Source organism: Delphinus delphis, chromosome 10, assembly GCF_949987515.2.
Source record: "Delphinus delphis chromosome 10, mDelDel1.2, whole genome shotgun sequence".
In the NCBI taxonomy this organism is placed as follows: domain Eukaryota; kingdom Metazoa; phylum Chordata; class Mammalia; order Artiodactyla; family Delphinidae; genus Delphinus; species Delphinus delphis.
In genome coordinates this window covers 39,398,356-39,421,362 of record NC_082692.2, presented here as the reverse complement: position 1 = coordinate 39,421,362, position 23,007 = coordinate 39,398,356, and the positions used below count along the sequence as shown (strand labels likewise).

Sequence of the window (23,007 nt, the reverse complement as noted above, 5' to 3'; positions counted from 1 at the left end):
GGAGTGAATTTTATGGCCCTGGCTCTGCTGGGAGCTCTCTGTGTAACCGGGTTTTGTCACCTGCAAAAGGAAGGAGCTGGAACCAGGTACTCTCTAGCTGTGACTGTGATGGTTCGGGTCCCTTCCAGCTCTGCCGTTTGCTGGTTCCCTGCTTCCACTTGTGCACAAGAGCCAGGCATGCAGCAAACACAGGTCCAGTGGGTCTGATTTTCCAGATGGAAGTCATCAGACCCATCCTGCTTGGGAAGAAAGGGTATTATAGGCCGGGCACCCAGGCTGTCAGATACCTCTCACAGAAGTCTGCCTGGGGCTATGTGAGAGCTCTTGCTGTGCGCAGAACACTCACAGAATCAGATTTCCAGGGCTCTGCCTAAGTGATGGCTCTGGGTGTGTAAACTTGCAGAACACAAATTCCTGTCAGTAAAGCCTGTGGTATTAAGTTGACACTGTCTGAACTGCTTAATGGTCCCTCTTTGTTCCCTTAATTGTGTTCCTGTGAAGAAGCAAAAGGAATAAGTAATACAGGCAAGTAGCTCATTGTAATGAAATAGCTTTTAGCTTCCAGGTGGCTCTCAGTCAGTGGAGGTTCCTGCTGTGCTTAGCAGAATTTTGGAGAGACCACCATCCTGCCTTTGGAGTGGCAGCCTTGTTAACAAAACAGGAGCTGCAGTCTCTCACTGAGTCTGAGGCTGCTAGAATCTGTGTTGTCTCATTAGGCTGTAACGCTGTGAGCTATGCCTCCAAGAAGCAAGATCCTACTGAATCACAAACCTGCTTTGTTTCCGGTGGGCCGTGGGGCACATCAGTGAAGGAGGAGGTTTCAGTGGCACCACAGTGCCACACTTGTAGGGTCCTGTTGTTTGTTAGGTGGACTTGTGAACCCCGCTCACCCCCTCGTTCATAATATATTACTTGTTCTAGCCAAACTGCTCAAGAAGAGATTTTGTGCTTTGGTTGGCTTTCCTAATTGCCAGTCTATGATTATTCTTAATTTGCCTGTGAAACACATTGGCTTCTTAGGAGAGATGAGCTAGAATTATCCTCTAAAGCAGGTATCTCCATTCTCTCTCTCAGTGTGACTGTAGCACTGATCGTGGTGTTTCTGGCTTGGTTCGAGATGCCTGGCCCCTCTGGTACCGTGACTGGCTGTGGCCACCAGGCCCCCAGCTGACTCAAGCCAGTTGGCAGGTGTAGGGGCCAGCTCTGGTCAGTCATTTCATCAGAGACACTTGGCTGCCTGGGTTAGGAATTTCTCAGGAGACAGAGCTGCTTTTTCTCCACTGAAATTCCTACTGCCCATCCACTTGCCTCTTTTCAGAACAGAGATTGGTGGAATTGATTTAAAATCGCATTTTCATAGGTGTGGTAGGAAGCCAGCTTTGGGGAAATCCTCGTCTATAACCCACAGGGCCTATGAGGAAGGGCTTACAAAAATAGAGAAGGATTTACAGAATGCTTTGTTCCTAGTAAATATCAGTCAGTCAGGGTCAGTCAGAAGTCATGCTGATTCCCTCTTGAGAAGAGGGGAAGGATCCCAGCCTTGGGGTACTGTGTGAGCATATTAGGAAAGAAGCATGAAGAAAGTAGGCCTTATGATGCATGGTGGCTAAAAACCGCTTGGGAGGTGTTACCCACAGAAAGATCCTGCAGAACACTGAAGAGGGAAGAGGCAGGGGAGGGGAGGATCTTGGATTTTATGGCATTTTGAAGGATGAAATGAGGGAAGGAAAGGGGAATATTTTAATCCAAGGCCATTGAGATTTGAGGTCCAGGTGTGTAGCCAGGAAAGCATTTTGATTCCCTGTGACACTTGATGTATTTACCTTCTCTTCCCCTCTGATGAAAAAGGAGCCAGTAATCTCAAATTTGTTTGACATAACCTGTCTGGGTGTTAGCCCCCCACCTGAGAAGGACCGTGGTGTTTGTTTCTCTTAGGTCTTGACCGTGAGACCCTGGATTCAGGGGAGCGCAGCCAGGGAGGAGGACGAGCATCCTTATGAGCTACTGCTGACAGCAGAGACAAAGAAGCTGGCATCCGTGGACGGAAAGACAAAAGGTAGAGCCCCCACCCCTGCTCCTGGCAGAAACAACTCTGAAAGGATTTTTTTTTTAAATTAACTTATTTATTTATTTATGGCTGCGTTGGGTCTTCGTTGCTGCACACGGGCTTCTCATTGCAGTGGCTTCTCTTGTTGCGGAGCACGGGCTCTAGGCGCGTGGGCTTCAGTAGTTGTGGCTCGTGGGCTCTGGAGCACAGGCTCAGTAGTTGTGGCGCACGGGCTTGGTTGCTCCGCGGCACGTGGGATCTTCCCAGACCAGGGCTGGAACCCGTGTCCCCTGCGTTGGCAGGCAGATTCTTAACCACTGCGCCACCAGGGAAGTCCTGAAAGGATTTTTAAAGTTTGTGATCCTGGGCGGAGGGAGATGATGGTGTTCCTTGGGCTGGGGAAGTTGGGTTTCAGGGCAGTCTGGGCAGTGGGTGTATTATGGCCTTTCATTTTCAATACCTTGGGCTGGAGTGGTCTTGTCACCTTTCAGCGTGCGAAGCAAGGAAAAGGTTGGGTCAGACTAGGTGAGTGCCGTGGGAGGGGAGGCTGCCAGCATTGTGGCAGAGATTGATTTGGGGTCTCAAATCACAAACCCTCAAGTTAATGTGGTGGAAAAACAAGCCCAACAAGTCATTCCCCTTGGGTTCAGGCTGCCGGCACAGACTCTGCTTTGAGTCCTGACCTCAGACTGAGACACTTCTGGGGAGGGGCCCGTGATTGGCTGCCACCCGGTAACTGGAGTGCTCTGTCGCCTTGGCCTACTTTCATCGCCTCTGCAAAATTCAGTTTCCTCTGCGAGGGGTGAGGGCTGCAGGACTGAGAACCAGCCAGGCAGGGTAAATGTGGTCCCGACAGGGGTGAGTGTGCACCGCTGGAGCATTTGGGACAACCTCTGCCTCCTAAGGAAGAACAAGAAGGGGCAGTGCAATTCCCCTTGCAGTTTGAAGGAACTCCTGCGGCCTCTCGCAGCTCTCTATCGCTTGCAGGTCCCAGGTCCTTCACGGGGTATTATTACTGCTTCCTTCAGTCCTCTGACAGCCCATGGTTCAGGTAAGACTGGGGGATGCAGTGGTGTCTTTTGAAGTACCCTTTATGAGGCCTGTCAGGGTAGGAGTGGCTAAGAGAATGTGTGCAGATGTGTCTGACACTGCAGACCTTATTTTTAATGGTCCTGTGTAAAAGGTTTCTCCTCCTTAAATGCAGAAATTTTGTGGTTATTTTCATGGTAGTTGTTTTGATTTGTTTTAATGGTTTCCATTTGGAGCTTTTAAAAAAAGTTGTGATTTAGAAACAGTAAAATTTACCCTTTTTGTGTACAGTTCTGTGAGTTTTGGTACATACAGTCGTTTGACTGCCGCCACAATCAAGATACAGAACAGTTTCATCACCAAAAGATTCTCCTGTGTACCTTTGTTGTCAGTCCTGCCCCCCTCCCTTACCCTGGGCAGTCACTGCGCCAATGTCTGTCGCAATGATTTTGCCTTTTCCAGAATGTCGTATAAATGGAATCATATAGTACGTACCTGAAAAGGGTTCCCAGACCCAGTTCCAGTGTGTGTGTGTGTGTGTGTGTGTGTGTGTGTGTGTGTGTGTGTGTGTGTGTGTGTGTGTGTGTATACGTCAGTGGGGTGTATGAGAATTCAACTTAATTCTGACACTATCTACCTGGGGATAGAATCAGATTCCACAGGTAAAGGGCTCAGTCCCACAAGACCGCCCTCCACTTCAGATGCTGATCACAAGCCCAGGTTAACATCTGTGCTTCTGACCAACTGGCTACAAAATGGAGGATCCAGTGACTCCCTCCAACTTAGGATGCCAGTTGCAAGTCCAGGTTGTTACCTGGACTTGAACCTGGATATAAGTTGTTTATCAGATATATTATTTTCTGACTAGCTATAAATCAGAGGTTCCCACGACCCTCTTCTCAGGTTCAATTGATTTGCTAGAATGCCTCACGGAACTCAGGAAAACCCATTTACTTCACTAGATTACCGATTTATTTTAAAAGGATATTAAAGGATACAAATCAACAGCCACATGTAGAGATACATAGGGCGAGGTCCCGAACAGAGCTTCTGTACTCCTGGAGCTTGGGGCCTGGCATGGTGGCATGCAAAAGTGTTCTGGTTTCCCCCATGTGGAAGCCCTTGGGGAAAAAAAGGGACCAAAAAGCTGTCTTTTTTGGTTTTTATGGAGACTTCATTGCACAGTCATGATTGACTAAATCATCTGCTAATGGCATTGATTCAACCTCAAACCCCCTCTCCCTTCCCTGGGAAATCGGGATGGGACCGAAAGTTCCAACCCTCTAATCACATGGTTGGTTCTCCTGGCAACCAGCCCCCACCCTGGGGTGGTATCCAAAAGTCACCTTCCGGGAATTCCCTGGCTGTCCAGTGGTTAGGACTTTCACTGCTGTGGCGTGGGTTCAGTCCCTGGTTGGGGAACCAAGATCCCACAAGCTGCACAGCACAGCCAAAAACCAACTAACCAACCAACTAACCAAAAGTCACCTTCATTAACAGCTTATCAATCAGAAAATTCCTTGGGTTTTGGGAACTGTAAGCCAGGAACTATGGATGAAGACCAGGTGTATCTGAGAAATATATTTTGGTCATCCGAATGGCCAAATATATATATATATTTCCTATGAATCACAATTTTCCAGTACCCTTTTGAGTCTGGTCCCTTTCACTTAGCATAATTCATTTGAGACTCATACTTGTTGCATGTATTAGTAATTTGTATTTGTTCCTTTTCATTTCTGAGTAGTATTCCATTGTATGGACATACCACAGTTTATCCATTTTCTAGTTGAGGGCCATTTGGGCCATTTACAGTTTTTGGCAATTGCAAATAAAGCTACTATAAACATTTACATACAGGTTTTTGTGTGAACATAGGTTTCATTTCTCTTGGGTAAATGCAAGAAATGAAATTGCTGGGTCCTATATAAATACATGCTTAACTTTATAAGAAACTGTGAAACCATTTTCCAGAATGGTTCTACCATTTTGCATTCCCGTCAGGATTACAATTGCTGTGTGTGTTCCCCAGCACTTAATATTGTCAGTATTTTAAAATTTTAGCCATTCTAATAGGTGTGTAGTGATATTTCATTCTGGATTTAATTTGCATTTCCCTAATGACTAATGATGTGGAGCGTCTATTAATGTGATTCTTTGCCATCCTTGCATCTACTGAAGTTGCCATTTCAACATCTTTTGCTCATCAAAAAAATTGGGTTGTTTATTATTATTGAGTTGTAAAGATTCTTTATATATTTTGGATATAAGTTCTTTATCAGATATATTATTTTCTCCTAGTCTGTGATTTGTCTGTTTATTCCCTTAACAGTGTCTTTTGAAGAGCAGAGTTTCTTAATTTTGATGAAGCTCGATTAATCCTTTTTTTTTCATAGATAAGGTCACGAATATTTTTTCCTATATTTTTTCTATAAATTTTATAGCTTTAGGTATACATTTAGATCTATGATTCATTTTGAGTTAATTTTTTATATGGTGTGTGGTATGGGTAGCGATATATTTTTTTGCACATGAATGTCCAATTGTTTTAGCACTATTTGTTGGAAAGACTGTCCTTTCTCCATGGAATTGCCTTTGCTACTTTGTTATACTCTTTTTCAGAATTGTTTTAGGTATTCTAGTTCTTTTATCTTTCCAGACAAAATTTTAGAATCAGCTTATTGATTTCTACAAAAAGTCCTGCTGGGGTTTTTCTTGGAATTTTGTGTTGAGTCTCTATAGCAGTTTGGGAAGAACTGATATCTTAACTGTATTAAGTCTTCCACTCATGTTGGTGGATTTTTAATTAAAGCTTTAAAGAGAGTGGAGTGGAGCATTGATGCCTACTCTAGTTGTTTAGTAATAAATCATACTGAAATTAACCGTTGAAGAACAAGTTCTCAGTTAATTTAATGCTCTGTTTGAAAGTGGTTCTTAGTGAGGGAAGAATCTTTAGTATCGTGGAGGAGTGAGATTCTAATTCTTTCTTTCAAAGGCTTGATCTGGAACCCCTACAAGATAGCTGGCTCAGCCTTTGAAAGGAATGAAAGGGGAAACTTTCCCAGATGAACTTCATAAATGGGGCCAAGTGCCCTTCTATCCTCAGGTTAAGAAATCTCCAGGTTAAGGAGAGAACTACCAAGGAGGATTTCTGACCTCACATCTCATCCTCCTTTGCTTTGGTTTCTTCCAGCTCTGCAGCATTGGGCTAACTGTTGAGAGTGGGCAGTAGAGGAAACAGATTTAATTGAACCACAGCATGGGAGGTGTGCCTGCCTCCAGGCTAGCTGCTTAGATCACTCAAAGAGCTTTCAGACAAAGGAGTTGAGACATTAAATATGAAAATAGGCTCTGCCAATTTCTCAGTAGCCTGGAAGAAATGCCTGTTAGGATTGGTAAAAGTGAGGCAAGTCAGCTGATGATGTCGCATGTTAGTACATATTAAATTTTGCCTGCTTTTCCACTAATGTCATTATCTTAGGCAGCTTTTATGAATTAATTCATCAGTTTTCAAAAAGGCCATGTTAATGAGACTACCAGAGCTTTCAGCTCCTCCTTTATAATTGAGGAAACTACAATGTGAGGGCTGGGATAGGAGATTTTTTAAAAATTACATTTTAAAGTTACATTCATTTTAGTTCACTGGAAAGAAAAATTTCAAATAATAGAAAAGTGAATGCACACAAAATGCTCAGATTCTCTGCTACCCACAGTTGCCATTGGTGGCCATAGTTTGAAAGTATGCTGTGTGCTTCAGGCCCTTTGCTATCTTAATATAAAAGTGACCATGTGAGATTTTGTTTGTTTTTAACCTAAAATAGGATCATATTTTACAAACTGTTATGCAAACTTTTTTTTTTTACAATTTACCTTGTTCATAGATCATAAATACAGTTTTGTCACAGTCCTAAAATCTACCTTATTCTTTTAAAATTTTTGTTAAATATCCCATAACTCATTTTTCTATTCTCTAGCTGATGTATGTTTATGTTGTCTTCAGTATTATTTCTGTTATAATTTATGCGGCTGTGGACATTCCATACAGACATTCTTACATGCTTATACGAGCATTTCTCTAAAAGACATTGATAGAAAGTAGAATTAGCAGGTCAAAGTGTAGGTACATGTCTAGATCTAATTGGTGGAGCCCCATGGCCCTTCCTTAATGGTGAACGAGCATGCTCTTTTCCCTATACCTTTACTAACATGGAATATTATCACGTTTTAATGCTCTTTACCATGGTAAGCAAAAAAAGTGACTTTAGAATTTGGCATTTGCCTGATCTAGTGAAATTGAGCACCTTATCTTGTTGATTAGTATTATATATTTAGTCTATGAGTTGCCTATCTTTTTCCTTTCCACTTTTCTACTTAGAAACTAATGGTAGTAGAAATACTTTGTATAAATACCGATAATATTTGACCAAAGTGGCACTCAGAGGAAAGTTTTTATCCTTAAATTCATTTGTTAAAAAATAAGAAAGACTAAAACTTAACCAAAAGAAAGTATCAGAGAGGAATTAATAAAGATAAAAGCAGATAGTACACATCACCTACTTTATGGTATGCAGGTACACCTCAGTTAAACACAGAAAGAAAACAAGGAAAACAAAGAATGAAATTAAAAAATGAAAAAAGCAATAGACTTGAATATTGCAATGAAAACTTGTCTGTTTTTTAAAATATCTCGATATTTCTGATCAAGAAAAGGGAAATACAACATGTAGGAATAATATAAGAAATATAAAACCATAAATGCAGAGATTTTAAAAATAAATAGAAAGAATTTATAAGAATAATTTTTTTTATTTGGTTAGTTAGAAGTTTCTACCATCCTCCTGGGATGAATTGTCTGGGTGAATTATTGGTCCATCACAGTGACTAGCTGAGGAGGGGTTACTACTGGCATTCAGTGCCCAGTGACCAGGAATCCTAAGCATCTTGCGCCATGCAGGACAAACCTTCACAGTGAAAAATCTTCCCAGAAGGAGAAAGCTTTAATAGATCCATGAAGTAGAAAGCCCATCTCCCTTCCCCCACGAAGGCACTAGGCCCAGATTTTATGACAATTTTATCCGACTAGATATTCCTCTGTTATTTCAATTGTTTCCAATGTAGAAGAAGTCTTCTGAAATCTTTATACAGGACTAGCATAGCAGAGCAGTGTTTTGTGTATCACTTATTTCTCTACTCTTTGCCCACTGGACATTGGGGGCCTGCTACTGCCCAGAGAAACAGTGGACAACTTTACAGGTTTGCTAGCAAATAGGAAAGTAGCCAGGAGCTCTAAAAGTCATTGTTCTCTGTGGTGCTTTTCTGCAGCATCCACTAATAGTGCTTAGGTCCAGGTGAAGTGGTTACTTAACTTAGGACAGTGATGCATGATTATCTGAAGACAGTGATACATGTGGACTCTTTGGCACACAGCTACACTTCGGAGGTTTTAAGATGCAGTTAAATCAGTATTCCCGAGAGCTGTGCATTTAGGTCCACGTGAAGTTTGTGCACGAGTATGAAGACCTCAGTCTTCTTGGAGGGGAGGAAAATATTATTTTAGCTTCTCCCTCTACTCCCACATCCAAAGGGCTGCCAATTTCTGAGCCTTCGGGGAATTCTATAGTGTGAATTTTGGCTTTTCCCTTTGGCAACTTGGGATTGAGTTTTCTTGGGGGTACTTTCATTTGCACATCTTATAGTAGGAGGCCCACTTTTACTATTAGTTTAGTAAGACTTTGGGAAGAAGATTTAAATAAGTACCTGTATTCAGTCCACCATCTTTGCTGGGAAGTCCAGGCTAGATATTCTTGGTAGATTCCAAGCTGTAAATTTGGATGCTTTTCCCAAAGGCAAAAAATGTAAATGAGAGAGTTTAACAATTAAGCCTCATCTTCAGCAGCTTCCTCTTCTCTCACCCCTTGCATTAGAGGAGCCCTACTATATAACTGTCTTGCTCTTATCAATTTATATTTCTGAGTTGGAATAGTTTACTTTTCTTTCCATTATGGAACAAGTTAGAACTTTGTCAGCTATGCATCTATATTTTCTTTCACCAAATGTATCAACAGCCATTATATACAATATGTATACATGAGACATATGTAAAATAATCATAAAAGGGCAGAATATGTTAAATTCATGTAAAGTGGTATAAAAGTAATTTCAGAGTTCAAAGAGGAATAAATTGTGTCAGTGTAAGAGATCAGGGATGGCTTTATGAAAGAAGTGCATTTGAGCTGAACCCCAAAACAGAGAATTGTACTTGATTGGCAGAAATAAGGAGGAAGGAGAGGGCCTTCCAGACAGAGGGAGTGGCATAAATAACAGGAAGATGACAGGAGATGATAGCATGTTTGGAGAATGGAAAATAATCCAGTTTGGCTCGAACAAAGGACTAGTCGTAGAATACAGGATCTCAAATGGCAGTCTTTATTCCAAAGACCATGAAGTATTGTTGAAGCTTTTTGAATGAGGTGACAGGATAGAAGCCACACTTTAAGTACAGTCGTCACTTGGTATCCTCAGGGGATTTGTTCCAGGGTACCCCCCCACCCCCCCACCCCCTAGATACCAAAATCCTCAGACCCTCAAGTCCCTTATATAAAATGACACAGTTTTCATATATAACCTACCTGTATCCTCCTGGATACTTTAAATCATCTCTAGATTACTTCTAATACCTAATACAATGTAAATGCTATATAAGTACGATAGTTGCTGGCACATGGTAAATTCAAGTTTTGCTTTTTGGAACTTTCTGGAAATTTTTTTTTCTGAATATTTTCAATATGTGATTGGTTGAATCCACAGATGCAGAACCCATGGATATGGAGGGCTGACTGTTTGTATAATTGTAGAATTTAGATTGCACTTGGGAGAGACTGGAGTCAGGAATACCCTGAAGTCAAGAGACTTCAAGAAATCTCTTGAAGGAAATTAGAGCCCAAACTAGGGGGATAATAGAAAGTGATAGGAAGGAGAATATGGATAGCAGAGGTTTTGAAGATGTAGCATTAACAGGATCTTACAACCAAATATGGATGAAAGAGGAGGAGAGAGTATTGAGGATGATTCTAAGGTTTTGAGCCTGGTTATTTGGGGAAATATCGTGCAACTAACAGAATAGGGAATTGAAGGAGGGGCGCATTTGAGGAAGTACATTAAGTTCAATTTTGGACAGGTTAAGTTTGAGATGTTTCAGGTACCAGAATATCCAGCTAAAAATACTCGATAAGCACTTGGAAATGTGGGTCTGATGTTCAAGAGAGATGTAAGGATTAGAAATACAGATTCATGAATCATCCACATTGAGGTGATGGATAACATAAGAGAAAATTGCTGAGGGAAAGACTAGAGAGATTGAAGAGGTCAAGAATAGAACTTACTTTTAGAGGAAAATAAAGGAAAAACATGGGAAGATAACCAGGATAATGCAGTGTCTTAGAAGCCATCACGGAACTTCCAAAAACCCCCAAATCACTGTGGTTTAAACAAGATAGAAGTCCAGAAGTAAGGAGTCCAGGGCTAGTATGGCAGCTCATGATGGTCAAGGACCCGGTCTGCTTCTGCCGTCTCATAGGTCAGGATGACTATTCAAGTTCAAGCTATCAGCACAGGCCAGAGGAAAGGAGAGAAGAAGAGTACTTTAAAGACAGCTCTCAAAAGTTGCACATACCATTCTCACTTATAAAACCCATTGACCAGAGCTTGGTCACATGGCTGCACCTAGCCACAAAGATGAGAAATGTAGTCTGTATTCTAGGTGGCTGTGAGCCAATCTAAAAAAAATCCCATGAGAGAGTGTGTACTGGGGACAACTGGTAAACAGTTTCAAATGATACAGAAAGAGCTAGAAGGACAAAGACTAGAAAAATTGGACAATTGACCATTGGTAAATCCTAGATGGGGAGGTACTTCTCTGAGGCAATTGGGAAGAGATGAAATTATCCCCAGATTTTGACATCATGTTGAAAATAGTTCAGGAAGTTTGACCTAGACCTTCTCAGGAAATTGGTGCGATTATCCTCCAAGAGTATAGGTGCTATGGGAAAGATGACGATTAGAAAAGAGTGGCAGAGGCGAGAAATTGATCTTACGGGGATGTCATAGTTTTCAAAAGGTGAATAAAAGGTCGGCTGAGCCTGGTAGTCAGACTCACGTTTGAATTCCTGTCTACCACTTCTTGGCTGGAGGCCTTGAGGAAGCCATTTAACCTCTTTAAGCCTCAGTTTCGACAGGTAAAGTAGGGTTACAAATTCTTCCCTCACGGTTGCTGTGACTATTAAAAAAGGACATGCTTAGCACAGTGTCCGGCACAGAAGAACTAGTACCTAATACTTGGTAGCTAATGGAAGACAGCTGAGTTAAATACATTGGTAGAGGACTCAGTCAGTTGTTTCTTGAGTATTCAGCAGGGCTCAACATTCCAGCAGCTGGAGAAGAGAAAGCAAATGGTTGTGAATACCCAGTGTTGGAACTGGCAGAAGATCAAGGGAAACAGAGATGGCAAGTGTGCTATTAAATTGGGCACGGTTAAATATTATGGCCGGTTGGAAACTGATCCAGGCAGAGCTGGTAATATTGAATAGGGGAGTCTGAGGGGCCAGGGGGTCCAACAGCAGGCAGTGAACAGACTCTTTAGGAAGAGTTTAGGGAAATAGGGGAGCTGTCAGTTAATCAGGACCAAGTCCAGGTAGAACAGTCCTGAGTCCCAAAGCTGGGCTGTGCCCGTGGGTGCTGCCGTGGGTGGAGGTGGTTCCTGACCTGAGCATTCTCCACCGTGCTGTTACACATCACCCTGAACCAAACTTGCAAGACGGCTGGACCTTCCCTGGCATTTGAGTTTCATTTTGCCTGGTTCATAGGGCCACTTAGAAGAACCCTGTCTCCTTTGTAGAGTCGGGAGAAAGGAAACGAGACTGTTCAGTGTTAGCTTGAAGAGCAGTTTGGAAATGGTTGTAGATAAAAAATGATGATAATGATGGCAGCTTATGTTAACTGAACGCGTCTTATGGGCCAGCTGCGTGCCGAGTTCAGTTACACTGATTAGGTCATTGAATAGCTCAAGACAAATCTTCCGAGTAGAGGCTATTTTTATCCCTGTTTAAGATGAGGAAGAAAAAGTTAGGCATTAGAGCTGGCCCTTAAGCTCTAGCGTGGCCGAATCCAAAGCCTGTTTAACCATGAGGTTAAATCATTTCCCCTGAAGCCCTGCTACTATTCATGTTTTAATGTCACAAAGCTGGAAGGGAACTTAGGTCATCTAATCACAGATTCAAACCGTACTAAATCTCAAAGCCCTAGAGAATGCATCCCAGCCGTTCATTTTTTGAAAGAGACCCAGAGAGGAAAAGTCACAGGGCTGGGGCTCCAACTTGGACCTCTTGAATCCCGGTCCAGATCTTCTTCTATTTCTCTGGTTGTCATGGATCAGAAAGGACTCTCAGTCTATTTGTCTTATCAGATCACGATCTCCAGCAAATGTCTCCATAACATACTCGGTGCCTTCTTTCTGAGGAAAGCACGGTGACCCTCCAAAAGCAGCCATGGACTTGGGAGTTCCCTGGGCACACACAGTTTCTGATGATCACCACAGTGACTAAGCATTTGGAAGGTTCCAATCCTAAGGGAACAAAGAAAACAGAACAGCCCAGGAAACTGGAGTATCCCAGCCTTCTCCTCGGAGCCTGAGGATTGATTTAACGTTGCAAGTCCTCACATGAGCTGCATTTTTCAGCCCTCATTTAAATGGGCAGAGGTGACTGATAATGTGTAAATGTTAAAATGTTATCATTCAGAAGCCCTTGAGAATCCCCATGGATCATGATAGTAATTAAAATGCAGCATAGAAGACCCCTTGCTTCAGTAGGTCACAGGGTAAAAGAAAAATGCGCACCCAGAATGAATAAAAATGGAAAGTCGAAGGGACTGGGAATTAGCATACTGGGGTGTCCTAGTATTCAGTGGAGCAGCTGGCCTTGATGTATGGGGAGAGTAAGGACACAGCCCTCCCCGTGTCCTGTTCCCTCTTAGTTTCTCTCCTAGAAGGGCAGGTTGTGAGGAGTGCTGGGGGCAGCATAGGAGGAGGGTTGGAAAAGCTGTGGAATTCCCAGGGTGGGAGCATAGTGATTCTCAGTTGAAGGAAGACCTCGGGCCTGAGGGTTCTCTTCTGCGAGCCTGCGAGTCCACGAGCCCCTGGGCACAAGGTTCCTGTCACTGATTTTTCTAAAATATTTCCACTTCTCTTTAAGCCTGTCAAGGCCTTTCTTCTCCTTCAATACCCAGCTCAAAAATCTACCTCTTCTGAGAAGCCTCCTGGTTCAAAGTTATCACACTCTCCTTTCTGCTCACTGCACAGTGCATTTGGTTTATACTTAAAGCATCTATTAATCTTTGCCTTGCATTCTAGTCATTTCTTTATATGCTGGTCTCTTCCAATAGCTAGTAAGCTCGTGGAGCAGAGTCCTTGTCTTCATCTTTATATCTTCAGGTGCCCCCTGAAGACAGACATTGTGCACATGCGGATTGTGGGAATGGGTGGTCACAGTGACAATTCTGGGGCCTATCTCAGTTTCTCACTTCAGCATTCTCACTGTATTACCTTCTGTCCCCTCCTTCTGCTGTCGAGAGTTATAAGGATGATGAAGGCAATGGATGTTGGTACTTGTCACGTACACTGTCGCTGACGATCCTTGTGACAAATCTGCGAGGAACAGAGAAGTAGTTGGTCTCATCTGTGAGCAGAATATGTTGTTATGGACCCTGTGTGGAGAACAACAGTTGTTACCATCTCTTGAGAGCTGGCATGTGCCAGGCATGGTCCTAAATGCTTCACATATATAATTTAATTCTCATAACAAGCTTATGAAATAAGTACTATTAAGATCCCAAAATTATCGATGACAATACCAGGCACAGAAAAGTAATTTGCTCAAGATCTGGCTTTGGGTGGGTGGGTGGGGAATCTAGCTTTTGATCAGTACATTATATTGCTAACACCTTGTCCCTAAGAGACCTAATATTATCCTGACTTTACAGAAGGAAGGGACCATTGAGTAGATCTTTTCCCACTCATTGATTTGCCAGGAAATCTAGCTTAGCCTTGGATATAGTTTTTTATGGGAAAGAGAACACCAGCTTGTTGAGATCCTGGGGTTCTTAGATCTTGACAAGCTTTTTAAATACCAAGGTGTCTTTCCTAGGGAATTGCCTGGGTAAGTTGTCTCATTATGAGCATCCCTTTCCATGATTTCTTCTACTCTGGTGGATTGTGGTTTCTCTAATGGGATTATGACCCTCGGAAATTCTTGCTCTTCACATATTTCCTCCTTCCATAAGTTCCATAAGTTCCATAAGTTCCTTCTTTCTGCCCACTTCCTTCCTCCAGCATGTGTCTGGTACTGAGCTCTTGGCATCTGTCCCTCTTTCTCCATTGATGACTCGCATGAATGCGTGGCTGTTGGACAGGGCCTTCATTGTTGGCTCCCTCAGCAGCAGTCAGAACATTCCCTGTGGCCTGGGTTCCAAGGTCCACCCAGGCAGTGTGAGCCTGGCTCACTCCCAGTTCTGGACTGGTGTTTTTCTTTTGTTGTTGGACTCCCATCTCCTCAAAAAAATTGTTAAATAAGGAGCTAGAAGCTGGTGGAAAGGAAGAGAAGCCTGTGCTCCTGTTATCAGCGCTCTCTTTCGAGTTCAGAGGCAGTCAGGGGGACACTGCACCTTGGGCCAGAATCTGGAGGAAGTCAGCCATCAGAATATAGTCCTGGAGGTGGCGAATTTCACACCCTGGTTAACTCTCCCCATCAACCTCTCCTAGGAAGTCCCGCTGTCCCGAACCACCATTAGATGGTCATGTGGTCCCACTGTGCAGCCCCACAGGGCACTTCTTGCACGCTGTCAGTTGTCATACGTGGTGTTCATAGCCTGGAAGTCAGGGCTTCCTGAGGCCTGAGTGAAGCTGTGTGGAACTCTTACGTACTCAGCACATCTTCTTCCCTAGAGACGTGATTCAGGATGTTCAGTGCTTGTTCAGTGCTCTGGACTTGACCTATGGGGTGTGGGATGAGTGAGTTCGGGGTGTGAAAGTCCTGAAGCAGTCAAGTATAGAGGAAGGAGATGCCAAAGTTCATACTTCTGGGCTCCTGTGGATAAGTAATCAGAGCCATAAAGTGGACTTGGCTGCCCCCTCAGCAGCCTCTGCAGACTTGCCAAAAGCTGAGCCGACTGTGGAGACCAAACTGTTCTTGAGAGGGTGAGGTGCGTGGAACCGTATCCCTGCCCAGACCTCAGGGCAGTGGGCTCATGCGGGGAGCTGGTTGTTGGGGTCCTTCCTGAAACGCTGCCCTGGAAGAGCCAGCATTGTAGGACCCTGGCATCATGCTTGGGCAGCAAAGTGTCATGGTTATGAAGCGTGCCCCTCCTCACCTGACTGCCTTGGGGCTGCAGGCCATGATGAGGGAGGGAGGGTGCTCTGCAGGCAGCCCCGGGAGAGACATCCAGGCGGGGCTCTGCAGCACCCCAAGGGGGAAGTGTGCCATCACAGTACGCTGGAGACTTGGCTTCTCATCACTATCAGAACATAAAAGGGATTTTTAAGGACCATGCAGCCAACCTATTTATTTTAGATACTGAAGCCCAGCAAGATGTGATCACTGCCAAGGCCACACAGCAAGAGAGTAGAACAGCAGGACCAGAGCCAGGTGCTCAGATGCCTAGGTTAGAGCCTTCTCCCCCACCACTCCGGACAAACCACAGAAGGCCTGAGGGCCTTAGATTTCTCATCTGTAAAAATAGTTGAACTTGACCCTTTGGATTCCGAGATTCTCTGCTCTCATGAACAGTTTGGAGAGCTTGGGGCAGACTAGGGAATCATTTGGTGTATATACCGTAGATTCCACTCACAAAGAAAGTAGAGCTGAATATTAGCTGTGGAATGTGAACTAGTACTGGACACAGGGTTGTCATCTGCCCTGCTGATGTGGGTTAAAATCTCTAATGGTTCTGAGTTCATGCAGGGAGAGCCCCTTGGGTGTCCCAGTGTGATACTGATATTGGACTCTGATTTGATCAATTATTTATGCTACTTCAGGGCAGAGGTATTTGATACTTCAGGGGAGTGTACAGTAGTAGTTGGCCTCACGAGCCGGTAGTGTCAGGTTTCTGGGATGTTAGGGCCGTCTCAGGAGAACTGCACATGTCTCTTGACATTGACAAATCAGACCATTTTGATTTCAGTGGATCAACTAAGGTTAAACTTAAACAAATAGGAGCAGCTGGGAGGCTTTGGAAGGAGTGAGATGTGTACATTCTCAAAAAAACAAAAAAACAAAAAAAAAAAAGAAAGGAAAGAAAAGAAAAGAAAAAGAAAGAGTGAAAAAAAAAAGTAGAAAAGTCTGTGCTCCCTGAGGAAGGAAGGATGAGGCGTGGAACTCTGAATCGCCTCCCTCTGAGGAAGGAAGCAGTTATTTCTCTGCTGGTTTGTTTTGTACTTTCAGTTAAGGAATTCCAGAAGTTGCAGGTTGTGGATTATGACTTCCATTTTTTTCCCTCTGTTGCTGCTTGCCAGAGGAAGGGGGGGGGGGTGGGGGCGGGTGGCTCTAAATAACACTTTGGCCTTTATGGAAATGTATCAGATGTTCCAGGAGTGAGTCTCGCTTGCTTGTGCTTGCTTGCTCTCTTTCGCACGCGCGTGCTCTCTCTCTCTCACTTTTGCTCCGTGTTCACTCACTCTCTCCTCACTTGTGTCCTTTCTGTGGGATATAGTTAGCACCTCTTGTCGCCTTATATAGCAAGGTCTGGTCGTTAATGTTAACAGAAATCTAACAACAAGGAAGGCTGCCAGATAGCATTAATCAGGCCAGTGTTTGGAATTTCATAAATGCTCTGACTTTGGGTACAAATTGGACATTAAGAACAATATGAAACTGTTTTCTGCCTTCCTCTCTCCCCTTCTCTCCCTCTGCCCTCTCCCCAGCCGATCCATCTTCTCTCTCTTTCCCTCTGCTTTTGAATTCCTCTGCTTGGCCGTGCGCTTGCTGCATTGGAACTTTGTTGGTTTTTGCCGTGTTTAATTTTGTTATTTCTCTGTCTCTCCGTCCACTCCAAGACCACAGGCGGAGCAGCGGCAGCCGGAGCCAGGACTCTGCAGAGGGGCAGGACGGGCAGGTCCCGGAGCAGTTCTCAGGTCTCCTCCACGGCTCCTCCCCAGTGTGTGAGGCCGGGCAGGACCCTTTCCAGCTGCTCCCAGCCCCTGGCCAGAGCCATCAAGAAGGGTCCCCCGCACAGGGTGCCCGCCCCGAGGCAGGCATGCAGCTGGAGGAGACGGGCGGGCGCGCGTCTGGAGCCTCCGCGCCCCGCATGCCGGACCAGAGTAAGAGAGTGGGCTATCCGGCCAGCCTGCCTCCCGCCCACAGCCAGACGCACCCTGCAACTTCGACGCGCACCGCATCTCCACACCCTTGGGGTGCCGAGGAAGAAGGCGACCGGAGCGGGGCCAGAAGCCGAGCCCCTCCCACCGGCAGACCCAAAGCTGAGCTCAAACTCAGCCGCAGCTTGTCCAAGTCTGACTCTGATCTCCTGACCTGCTCACCCACGGAGGACGCTACGATGGGGAGCCGGAGCGAGTCCCTGTCCAACTGCAGCATCGGGAAGAAGAGGCTGGAGAAGTCTCCCTCCTTTGCCTCCGAGTGGGATGAGGTAAGGCCGCGTGACGTCTCGGAGAGCTGGGCTGGCTGAGCCCCCTGTGCTCCCCTGGGTGCTGACGCCCAGGCCAGGATGTGGGCCGGGGCTGCCCTGCTTCCTTCGCACTTCAACCAGAGTGTTTCTGACAACTGGGAGGGAGGCAGGTGCTGGGGAGCCAGGTCAGGGGTCTTCCTGCCTGTGTGGCAGAGGACAGGTCCACTCATGGTTAATCTGGAGGGTGGAGGCCCAGCAGAGCAGGGCTGAGGGAGAGGCGGTTCCTAGAAATGATAAGGTATTTGGAAATATTTGGATCCCATCCGCCCCACTGAGGGAGCCAGGCTCACCCTGAAGATGCTTCAGAAGAGCTAGAGTGCTTCCTATGAGTTTTCAGGAGGAAGAGGGAAGATCCTGAGTTGCGGGGAGGGGGCTTTGGGAGAAGCTGCTGAAAGGGGATCAGAAGGGGGATTTTCTGTTTCCCGCTGCACGTGATTATTCTTACTGTGTTTCCCAGGAAGACCGAATGATCTCCCCACAGAAGCGTTCTGCCCATTCCACATTCCTGGGTTGGCCGGGCAGAGGGCTAGGTGGTTCAGGAAACAAAGAGAGATTAGTGAGGAGAAAACATTTGGAGTCTGAGGCCCAGGTTCCTTTCATAGCCATTGTTATAGAATAGTTAGAAATATGTGCCCAAATATTTTTCAGTGACCTGTGACATGTCTTCCTGGGCAGAAGAATGTGTCTCTCAAAGATGGGTAAACACGCAGGGAATGTTCAAGTACTACCCTTGAAAGCTTCTTGCTAGGAGGAAGCTGACTTTGAAGCAGGCTGGATCTGTCTCCCCGGAACATTTTCAAGAGATGAATTTAGCACTTGAAGAGGAGGGGACCACTGCAGCTGGCATGTCCATTTGAACACTCTGTAGACTAAATGCCCTACCCAGCCCATCCGGATTGCAGCTGCAAAAGTTATGTAAACCAAAGCTAATCCCATTCCCAATGTGGGAACAGGGCGGGGCCGATTCCTCCAGCACTCATCTCCAGATATGATAAGGTTTAGGACTCTGTTTAGTCAGGGACAGGAAGATCCTGTGCCAGAGAAGTTCTGCACTATTTAGTAAACCAGAATTTGGTGAGCCTGTACTAGATGCCAGGCCACTTAAGGAAAATCAGTTTGTGTTCAAGAGCGCCTGGGGCCAGAAGATTACACACAGGAGAGTAGGTGTTTGTAGGAAAGTGTGCTGTACCTTTGTTTTTCAAAATGGAGTTTTACTAATTTACAGTCAAGTATAGGATAAGGCAGCTTAAGAGTAAGATAAATGCAATATTCTCTGAAATGGCAGGAGAGACCAATAGAGAAAAACATCAGTGGGGGTGGGGTGGGCAGAGGCGAGGGGTACGAGAGGGTGGAAAGAGGCTTTAGGAAAGATCACAGAGAAGTGGCATTGGACATGGAATTAAAGAACCAAGTGTTTTGGTTAGAACCAGATTGAAACCATAGGATGAAGAAAGGGCATTGAGGTGGAGAGAAAAGCATGAGCAAGAAAGCTTAGGTCGTTTGGTTTCTACAGAGTGTAGAGTTTGTACAGGGAGAGTAAGAAATAATGGTAGAAAGTGAAATTGAGACCAGACAGTGAGAGGACCTTGAACATGAGGCTGAGAAGTGAGTATTTGATTTGATATCAAGGCAGTATCTCAGAATCCTCCAAATGGGCTGGAAGACAGCTTTACCAATCTAACCATAATCTTCTTTATTGCTCTACCCTGAGCGTATCCTCCACCCCAAGAAGTCGCTGGGTGATTCTTCACGGGATATCCAGGCCCTGTTGGCATGCAGCATTTCCAGGCAGTGTTATGGGCTCCACCATTTCCTCCTGGAAAAGAAACAATCACCGAGGCACAGCCCAGCTTAATTGAAGTTGGCTGTTTGGGCTAATATATCAGTGGTCACCTGACATCTTAATGAGAGGAGGTTTATATGCTGATATTTCCTTTGCGGGTAGAGATTGCAGGTGGATCCAATGAACCCAGGGACTGTTCAAGGTCTAGGTGTCCTGGCCCAGGCTGTAGTGTGGCTAACCACCAGAAGCACTGTTGCATTTTAAATTTGAAAAAAGTAAAGGCAATTGAGGTCTTATTGGAAAGAATTCAGAAGATCAAGCTTTGCTTGCATAGTAAACATTAACAGGGCCCTTTATGCGTAACCCTTCAACATTGTTTTTGAGTCATGTTATACTTGGTTTTTGTGGCTATCTCTGTCTAAAGAGAAACTTCAGGAGTGTTTCCCCCACTAGTTGGCCCTAAACGCAGGGCTTGGGCAGGCTTGTCTAGAAGCGGGCATTAGTTAACGGCTGCTCGCCACTACCCTGACCCGTGCCTGAAGGCTGCTTTGCCTGTATCTTGTGCTTCACGATTTTTTTTCTTTGTCGTTGTTAGATCCCCAGGAGGTAGGGAAGGCTGCTGTGAAGCAGCTGTGGACCAGCTCAGCTGTTCACCGTGGGGCCTGTGAGGAAGAGGAAGGCTCCGGGCCCAGGCAGCTGCGATCCCAGCACAGATGGAGTTGCGTGCAGGCTAGCCAGGCTGCTCCTGGAAGGCAGTGCAGGGTAGCACGCGGGGCTCCTCTCCCAAGTCAGCAGATCCCGCTTGGAGCCCCAGCTCCATCGCCTCCACCTTCATGTGTGAGGCCCCAGGAAGCCTCGGTGTTATCTTTATCTGTGAAACAGAGGTGGTCAAATCTGTGTTTCAGAGGTGTTTTTACCAATTAGATATGTGTTTCACTGCCCAGCACAGTGCCTAGTATGCATAGAATATTGAGTGAATGGTAGATATTAATATTATTATTGTGCCTGCAGCTTTGGAGAAAGAGAACTGGGGCGTGGAGTGTCTTCAGACCGTTAAAAAGGCAGAGCTTTGGGGTGGATGGTCCAGTGGTGGAGTTCAAGCCCTTCAGCCTGTAACCTCCTGTACTAGTCTGCCCCACCCAAGACGGAAGAGCCTGCCCCGCCTGGCAAAGTAGGGCAGGCGCCCCCGCCCGGCCCCACACCATTGTTCTTTGAGAAATTAATGAGCCTTTCTGCCTGGCTCCCTGAGAGAGGAGAGGTTAGAGAGCAACCTGCAGCCTCTCTACTGTTTATTGTTCCGATGTACCTTCTGTATCCGGGGTAACAGTGGCCACTTGATTGGCTGGGTGTTTGGGATAATGATGTATAGTTGGGGAATATGCGCAGTGGATGGTCACTTTGTCCACATACAGCCTGTTCCTCATAGGTGTTAACACGGCCCTTGTCGATTGCCCTGAACCAAGGACTTTTAAAAGTTAGCCTGGTTAAGGGAAACCTCTGAGACAGTATCCACTAGTGACACTTGTATTCTCCGTATTTTCTGTTAAATTTCTGGTAACAAAGAAGGAACAGCTTACTTTTAAAAGTGCTCAGCCTAAGAGGAGCTCTAAATCCCAGCTTCAGTAGATACTTATCATGTTCTGCAGTCAAGTCAGCGCCCTCTTTGTCTTAATGATCCCGTGGACATCATAGAAGTTAAACTGAGAAGCTTAAATAAAACTTTAAAATATATAGATAAGGAGTGTAGGTGATAAATCACCTACATCTCTCTACATAGTTAACCTCTGTTAACGTTTGATGTATATCCAAATTTGGGGTCTCAGTACATTTGCTGATTTATAATTTGCTTTTCTTACCTAATGGCTCCATACCGCGGCAGTGTTAGTAAGATCTGGATTCAGATCCTCATTCTAAAAAGCATAGTATTCTGTCCCTGGTTATATCATAAGGTTAGTTAGTTTGTTGTTCTTTAAGCTATTCTCCGATTGTTAGACACTGTGCAGGGCATCTTCCTTCTGCCTTCAGTGCATTCCCTACCCTCTCTACCTGCCTGTGTGCCCCAGGAGGCCGACCTATGTGGACTGCATCACTAGGCCAAGGAAATTTTGGATTGGCTGGGTCCCTCTGCTGCTCTGCTGAAGACCATCGGTCTTGTGAGAGATCCTTTCCCAGTAGCTGCTCTCTCTGCGTTCTGGTAACCAGCCCCTCCCCTGGACCCTCCTGGTCTGGGGCTCCTGGCTGTGACTAGCTCCCATCCCTTGTTACTCTCCGTCCCCTAGGCAAACCTGTATAAATAATCCCTTTATCAAGCTCCTTCAGTTCCCCAGTTGGAATGTGCCTTCTTTTTCCTGCAGGGACCCTGAATGATACGGACATTTCTAGCACGGTTTCTATCGACTCTAAACAACCATAGATAGCTGTGTGCTGGAGCAGTCAGCATGGCTCTTGCGTGTAAATTGTAAATTAATCTTCATTTGCAGATGAACCAGAAGGCATGGGTGCTGGGAGGCAGGAGAATTTCATCATTTAACTCGAAGCCTTTCCCACTTCCAACTCTAAGGCAGAAACCTGTTCTCCTTCCACAGTGTTGGCAGTGTCTGCAGCGTTTCAGCTGTGTGCTCCTGAATCAGTCTCCTGCGCTGCACAATGCACCCGCAGGCGCACACACACACACACACACACACACACACACACACACACACACACACACACACACACACACGGCAGCAGCGGTCCACATCCGAAATAAACACCTCGCAAGAAGAACAGAGATAACCTCCTGGTCAGATAGTGGTTTGAATATATAACAAGTCTAAGGGGTCAGATAAGTCTCTCATGTACCTGCCTTTGAATGGGATTGAAGCTTAGGAAAGAGAAAACCACAGAAGGCTGCTTGTCTACTTAGCATAAACATTTGAGTCATTTAGAACTTGGCTAAAGGCTTAAGTGATGTTTTGTAATTGGCTTTCATCAATATTAAACTAGTGAGAAATGGGTGAAGTGCAGGGGCATGCTTCATATGCATTTTGTGCAAACTGAGAGTGATCTCTGGCCAGGGATTTGGGGAATGTCCTGGTTTCATCTGAAGTGGTAGCTGCGGGGACCCTTGGCCCTTGAATCTCCCCATGAGTAGGGAAGGAGCAGCAGCCAGGAGGGCACCCTTCCAGGCCAGGTCCCACACGCCTCACCCTTTCCAGCAAGCTGTCCAGTTGGAGGCATGATGTCATCAAGAGAAACACTGATTGGTTCAACTCTACAGAGGCTTTGGTTGCTTTTAACCCTTGAGAGTCAGGTGTGTAAGAAGATTGACTTAGATGTAAAACAGAGATTTGGGCTTGAGTTTCCGCTGACAGTGGCTAAACTTTCCACACCACTGTTCTGCAGTGTGCATTGTTCTTTGACATGTAAACAAGCACGT

The 23,007-nt window shown here is 45.2% G+C and overlaps 1 protein-coding gene across 7 annotated transcripts in view; it reads left to right on the top strand.

The window, feature by feature from the left end:
• Positions 1-23,007, top strand: part of ANKS1A (ankyrin repeat and sterile alpha motif domain containing 1A) — a 187,626-nt gene that overhangs the window by 94,657 nt on the left and 69,962 nt on the right. For all 7 annotated transcript variants that reach the window (XM_060021970.1, XM_060021969.1, XM_060021972.1 and 4 more), the window contains 2 exons: positions 1,936-2,056; positions 17,178-17,767. In XM_060021970.1, the coding sequence (XP_059877953.1) occupies positions 1,936-2,056; positions 17,178-17,767 (711 nt within the window). The remainder of the gene's footprint in view (positions 1-1,935; positions 2,057-17,177; positions 17,768-23,007) is intronic.